Genomic DNA, 7,084 nt, shown 5'->3' with positions numbered 1-7,084 from the left:
ATGCCCTTTTTGCTGTTAAAGTGCTATAACAGCTTGGCTGGTGCTGGCTGTAGCGCGTGTCTGCAAAGCGTGCGCTGGCTAAGAAGCAACTTTGGTATTTGGCTGCGTGCACAGGGTGTCGGATCCAAAGCTGATGGGGAAAGTAGGTGGGGATATTCCTGTGTGTTGTCAAACACTGAGGATCCAGTTCAGAAAGCAGAGTGTGTCTTTGTGCAGGCCCCTATAGCTTCCTACAGCAGTGTATCCCCACTAGTACAGCAGGAGGTCGCAGCATCTTGCGGAGTCACTTTGCTCACTGTTAGCATGCAAATGGCTTTGGTGGGGTCTTTCTCAATGCTGAACTTGCCCTCTTCGGCCTGGTTTTTGAGGAAGAACCTGGAGGACATGTAAGCAAGGCGCTGGGAAGCTGTGTGGGGCCTCTCTCAGTACCAGTGAATGCGCACAGTGTTGAATTCAGAGTGGGGGATGTGGCAGCTGATGAGCACCATTCTGTGTTCTGCCTTAGTGATGGGTATGGGGCTTTGCTGCAAGACTCCTGCTGAGCTGCCTGTGTGAGAGAAAGAGAAAAGTCAGAGGTGTGGAGCTGAGCTAAGAGCGTGTCCCCTTGGCCACAAGCAGCCACACAGACCCAGGAGTACAACTCAAACAAGCAGCCAGGATGAAAGTGCTCAACAGCCACATTGTCACTGCCCTTCTAAGGGCTTCCTTACTGGACAGGGTCAGACTCAAACTGGGGGCAAAGGAGTTCTGAGGAGCAGAAAATCCATTCCATGAGGCTGTGGCAGCTGTGGGTATGTTAAATAATGCTGCATTATTTCCCATTTCCTTTGGTTAACACTTACAGAAATGGCAAAAAAAAAAATAAATCCAAAACTGGAACCCACCCTCTCGAGCACAGAGCTCACTACTGAGGCAAACCTTTTTCTTTCTTGATTTACCCCAAGGGATTTCCTTAGGTGATGTCACTCGTAGTGAAGAGTCACCAAAACTAAAAGATGTTCTGTTTTTTATAATAGGAACAACCCCCCAACCATGAGACTCAGTTCTGATGCATTTAACTGACTTTTCTCTACAGAACAGCATGAAGATCTTTCTGTTTTCTGGAAGACAATTTGAGAGCAGACAACAATCAAGCTGAAGTTATTGCAGAAGAGAACCCCCTACAGCTCTCATGGTGCAACTGACAGCTCGTATGTAAGGATCTACATTAGAGAACTTGTGATGAAGTCTAGCACTAGGTCTGGAAGGAAAGGTTGGTACATTGAACTATTGATTTCTTTTGCCACACACTTTCTCTCCTTCCTCTGCTGCCCTTGTGTCCTTCCTCTGCCGCCCTTGTGTCCTTCCTCTGCCATTCTCTCCATCTTCTGCCCTTCTCTCCATTTTCTACCCACATCTCTTTCTTCCACCCTTCTCATTTTTCTTTCCTTCTGCTGATTTTCTCCTCTTTTTGCCCTTCTCCTTTTGTCCTACACCGCTTTCTTCCCTTCTTGCCATCTTCAGTCCTTCTTGTGCATTCTGCCCTACTTGTATTTTTCTGCTCTTTAACTTCTCCTGCCTTTCTCTTCCTTCTGCCCCCATCTCATCCTTCTGCCCGTCTCCTTAGTCTGCAGCCTGGCAAAGGTAAGTCACAGGTACACAAAGCAGCAACAGGAAGACAGGCCAAGCTGTCCGTGTCTCCTGAAGAGGGGGAATGTGAGGGATCAGACTCTGAGCTTGCATTGGGTAATAAAGCCAGGGAGAGCCAGGGCATGAATGGTACCTTGGAGGTGCAGTGAGCAAGAGACTAGCCCAAAGGGCCCTGAGGAGCCCTAAACAAGGGGTTACAGAGGACAAGTAGCAACCCCTGTGGTCTGCTGTTGGGAGTCTAGAAAACTTCCTCCCCCTTGCCCTGTCATGCTGCTCAGTGGAAAAAAGCCTTCCTCCTGCCAGGCCTCTATTGGAGGAAGGACTTTCAGGACTTTTGCATTTATTGACCCTCTTCACCAGATGCAGGTCTCACTGGCTCCTGAAGAGTGTATCTATCTGGTGGTTTACATGCTACTTTGTTCTCAGCACTGCATTTACAGTGCCTGTGGTGGGACAGAAGGCTTGCATACTCAGAGTGGGACTTTTACTACTGGCTGGGCATTTTCTTTTCACTCAGATTTTCCTTAACTACTATTAAGCACCTGCATATGCAACACAATTCTCTTTGGAATGATTTCAGCTTTGCCAAATCAATCTTAGTTATAAGGTCCTGTCTGTTACAGGAGACACCATTTGGAAAGCACTACAGTTTTCCCTATGTGAAGCTTCTGTGGTGATTAAACAGGTCAGAGTGAAGACACCCACGCAAGAGAAACACAGATGCTGCCAGAGATATGCTACACACAAGGGGAGCATCAGAGCTGAAATCACATGGATGAAGACTAAGAGAGGATTCTTCAGAAGGTAATTATCTTATACATAATATTATGCATTTAGCAAGGTGTATGAATGTATGCATCCATGTAGTCCACTTCATATTCTCACCTGATTGCTTGCATCACATCCACTGCAGTCCCCTTGTCTGCAGTGAACATCTCACCACCAGAGAGCACATCAGAGCTGACAGTGGCACTGATAATTACAGCACTTCACACTCTGCTGTGCTGATTTCAGAGATATGGCTTCATTAGCTGAACTAACTTCTTTCTGTAGCTGGGAACTGGCTTATCAGGTGGTGCTTCATCAACTGTCACCTTAGTGCTTTAAACACAAAAAGAGATCTTTTAAATTACATCTGTTTTAAAAGTACCAGTAAAATCTGATTTCATCCTTCAAGCAACATGGTTCTTCCATCTTCTACTGCTCTAATACTCACTCATGCTCTGCTTGCACATGGGTATGCAAGAGGGGACAGTCTTGTAAACTGTTTCCCACCCTATCCACCTAACCTACCCATCATGGTGACTTTCTTTTGATGCCTTTTCCCCTGTGTCAGAAAGACACTAAGGAATTTTCATTAAGCATGAGCTTAAAGAGACTTTGATTTATTTCATGTCTAGGGCACCAGTAATCAGAGCATCCTGGAAGCAAATGCTACACAATCTGAGCAGGACCATACCCAGCCAGCCTTGCCTCCCTCTTCTTGCAGCAGGGGCAGATACACCCAGCTGTGAGGTCTGGAAAAGGTAGAGCAAGGTGTGGAGAGGAGGAGGAAGAGGAGAAAAGGGACAGAAATGTCATTCAGCTTATACATTTCTCATTATTCATACCACCACCAGATAGATGAGCTGCAAAGACACAGTATATTCACTCACTCACATGAGATGTTCATCCATCTTCAGTTATTTTGTTGTACTTCCAAGGCCAGACTGTGCATGATCAGGAGACTGGGTCGCTAAATCTTTCAAGGTTAGTGGTGTCTTAGGCATAAGTAAATCTTTACAGCCACCAAGATACAGTGTGTTATTGTTTTACAAGCACTCTGAAAACATTAAATTCAATAATTTGCCAAATCCATTAGGTGTGTTAATGAGAAGAATCCAAGAAAAGGGAGAAATGATTCTGAGCTAATGGAACTTGATGGGCGAGGGTCCCACCAGTAGGTAACAGCAGTACGTATTGGAAAGGATTTTCTTTTCTTGCCCTAGAATGGGCGTTATAGATCACAGAGAAATACAATTATTTTATACTAGTAATCTCAGGAGCTGCAGGTGGTAAAAGTGGCTGACAGACAGGTCTGATTGTCTAGCAAACAAAACTAGCATTTGTCCTGGGTTCAGCAGTAGCAGTCATTTTTCCCCTTCTTGGTAGCTGGTGCATGGTAGGGGATGTGATATACCCACTCAATGCCATGATCTTTGGCCCAAATATCTATAAGGTTATTCTGGAAATGAGTCCCATTGTCTGACTCAATTCTCTCTGGGGTGCCGTGTCGCCACCAAACCAAAGATGAGATACAGTTGTTAACCCAAAATGAGAAATACATTTCTATTCATGAACTCCTTCTGTTAGAAGGGAAAACTGAACAGCAAATCAAAGTGCTTTCCTGCAGCCTCTTTGGACTCTGATTGCTCACTGTGACGTCTCAGAGCCAAAACCCCAGCTATCACAGTTTCATCATTCAGCTTCTCCACAAAACACAGCTATTATCAGACTTGCTTTTTAAAGCTACTGTATTCTGAAAAAAACAGAGAAACCAACTTTCCTCCTCTTCCACAGCAACAAAAAAATCTGTTTCTTCAACTGAAATCTGAAAAATTAATTAGAAATAGAGCAGAAACAGATACCATTTGCACCGAAACACGCTCCCAACCAAAAATATCATGAAAAATAACTGAATTGCTAGTAAAATACAGATGTTCCTAAAGCTTTGCTTCTTCCATGCATCAGCAAGCACAACAGAGCAGATTCCTAGAGAACCGTCTTTCCACACAAAATCAATGGATTAAAAAGAAATTACTAAGAGGTAGCAATCTGTGGTCAAGCACAGAGACGATCCCTTGGTGCTTGTGGACGGATATTAGCTGGTGGTCAGAGTCTGGAACAGGAGGAGCAGCTATGAGATGTGCTGAGCTGGGGTTCAGACCTTTTGGATCTCTGGCCCATGACTAGGGTTGAGAGCAAGAGTTTAAATGATGCATCTGTTATGCCATGCTTCTTTGGGAAAAGAGGTATTAAATTCAGATTAGGCTCTCTAATACAACATATAGACTATAGAACTTCCGTGTTACAAAACTTCAAAAGCACGACAGATGAAACAGCTTCTTTGGATCAAAGGTTTATTTTTAATGACACAGCACTGGAAAACATAAGTTACAGATGACTTTTTGATACAGGATACATTATATATATTAAAAGGATCTGTGAAGGTATGCTGCATAAATACATATAGTGAAAATATATTGTGTTTATTTCTTCTTAGAGATTAGATCTGTTTCTTTGTTTTCAATCGATTCAGCCAATTAAATAAAAAAGTATAGATTAGCATCATAACAGCTCCCCTCCACGTTATCTCCTTGTAGCTACTGCAGCTGGAGGAGGAGACCGAGCCATGCCTTCTCAAAGGTTTAGCAGCTTTGAACATGATGTTATTCATCATCTCAGAATGAAAATTTCACATTACAAACACAGATACTGTATCATGTTTTGGCAATGGAGCAGCTAGTTTTGCTCTGGAACAAAACCATTTCCTGTAATGCCAGACAGTGAAAGAGCAATGCATGTACTGGTGATACTACACAGCCAAAGAACTACGATGAAGTTGTGAAAATGCATATATATCTATATGCACTTATATATACACATATAAGTTCTTGTGTGTATATATATTATGCATGTCCAAAAATAACATTGAAAAACGTTGCAGCGGTTGATTATTCTTCTCAACACATGAAACTTATAATAGTTTGACCTCATTACTACAGGATAACTAATTAAATCTTCTGCAGTGCAACTCAATACAATACACTTAGTGCAGAGAAGTTAAGGTTTTGGTATTGAGGAAGCTAATTCCAGATTTCATGGGAAAGGACCAAATACAGGATCACCATAGCTCTGACAACGCACAAACAAACCTGTTGCCACGTACGTGTGAACAAACGACATCGGTTTTTTTATTTGAGTTTTCTGGTTTTCAGGTACTGCTTCACTGAACTGTTTGCATTCATGCTCATTTCGATATGTTTCAACAAGCTTTGTCTGGCACCAGTCTGTAAACCGTTCACAGCTCAAACTACAAAAGGTGGGCTCCTGTGTTTCAAAGAGGTTAAAAACCTACTGACTGAGCTTCATACCACGTTCGGCTGCCGGCACGGAGAACTATTCCAGATGGCGTGTGAAGTTCTCTGGGAAAAGTCCTTTATAGCTATTTGCATCCCTGTACTGAAGCCACTCGGATTCCTTAATGCCTGTCAACCAGCCAGCCTCCTGCAAGGAAAAAGACAGTCTCTTAAACTTCATATCTCCCTGATTCCCTGCTATGAGCTTCAGACCTGAGGATGCTTCAGTCACATGGCTAAAAGATTTGGTACTCTGGTTAAAAAGCAGCCTCTGATGTTTCACAGCCTGTTTTCTCTGTTCTGCTAGACCACAGTTCCATGAGACCGAGTGACTGCAAGTATATTGTATGGCCTTTACCCCATGTAACTGAACTCAAAATTGGATAATCAGACTTCCAGGCCATCCAATATTACACCAGATCTGCATCTGTGCCAATCTGTTTCAAAGTTGCCACAATAATATTGGCACAGTTGCGCAGTAAGAGCACAGCAGCAGGCCAGAGACATTGCACAATACCATAGATGGGGAAAAAGGTAGTTTTCAATTGGTTTCTTTTTTCCCCTGAGAGTTATTTTCTCTTGTTCATGTATTGGCAGTCAGAAGAAATAACAGTTCTTGCAATCGCCAGAATTACTCTCTCTAGAAACTCAAACTTAGTTAATATGCAGTTACTTTTCCTGTAATTCCTGGAAACTTAAACCAGAACTTGACATGTAAAATTGCAAACAAATCACCAGCAGTGCAAGCAATCGAAAGGGAGATTTCTTATTGGAAAGGGTCGTGATCAATTCTACCTGGAATAAAATCAACTCAGTAGTTTTAACAATGCTCGACCTATCCTCATCTCACTAACTCAGTCACTCCATGCCTTGTCCCTTTTAAGAACAGGAGCCGGAGCAAAGCCATGACAAGCAGGATTTCTAATACTGCCGTATGTGTTATTGCAGAAAGAGGACACAAGGAGATAGCGTAGCTTGGACACATCTTCACATACACCATCGAGTCACGATTGCTCAGCAGCTGCATGGGGGGGTGTAGTGGCTCTCTGCCCGAAAATAAGCACCATTAGAGCAGATACAGTACGGCGCTGGCTGGGTACATGCAACCAGGGACATGTTTTTGAAGCATGTGGAATAGCTGAGAGAAAAGACAGAGGAACTGCAGCTTTCTGCCACAGGCAGCCTGGGTTGTATGGGGGAATAGTTTTACTGGATAAAATCTTCGACTCAGGGCTAATGGAAAAGCCACTGGGTGGGACTGGTTTGCTTTGAATAGAGGACACAAGCTGTTGTTACCAGCTATATTAAAAATATGGCTTTAGACAGGTCAGTTTTGA

At 43.3% G+C, this 7,084-nt stretch overlaps 2 protein-coding genes across 4 annotated transcripts in view; both read right to left on the bottom strand.

Annotated features, from left to right (window-relative positions):
- Positions 1-4,731: 4,731 nt before the first annotated feature.
- LOC133275011 (amphiphysin) overlaps positions 4,732-7,084 on the bottom strand; it is a 107,781-nt gene continuing 105,428 nt past the window's right edge. For all 3 annotated transcript variants that reach the window (XM_061464692.1, XM_061464693.1, XM_061464694.1), the window contains one exon: positions 4,732-5,895. In XM_061464692.1, coding sequence (XP_061320676.1) covers positions 5,788-5,895 — 108 coding nt within the window. In that variant the 3' untranslated portion in view covers positions 4,732-5,787. The remainder of the gene's footprint in view (positions 5,896-7,084) is intronic.
- The window catches only part of VPS41 (VPS41 subunit of HOPS complex), a 222,880-nt gene continuing 221,782 nt past the window's right edge, over positions 5,987-7,084 (bottom strand). Inside the window, exon 30 of the mRNA XM_061464684.1 lies at positions 5,987-5,998. The gene's annotated coding sequence lies outside the window, so the exon portion shown is untranslated. The remainder of the gene's footprint in view (positions 5,999-7,084) is intronic.

This window comes from Pezoporus flaviventris, unplaced genomic scaffold, assembly GCF_033815535.1.
Source record: "Pezoporus flaviventris isolate CSIRO_AGI_PZ_B2104156 unplaced genomic scaffold, CSIRO_AGI_Pfla_v1 ptg000037l, whole genome shotgun sequence".
In the NCBI taxonomy this organism is placed as follows: Eukaryota; Metazoa; Chordata; class Aves; order Psittaciformes; family Psittacidae; genus Pezoporus; species Pezoporus flaviventris.
This window is presented reverse-complemented; position numbering and strand designations above follow the sequence as displayed.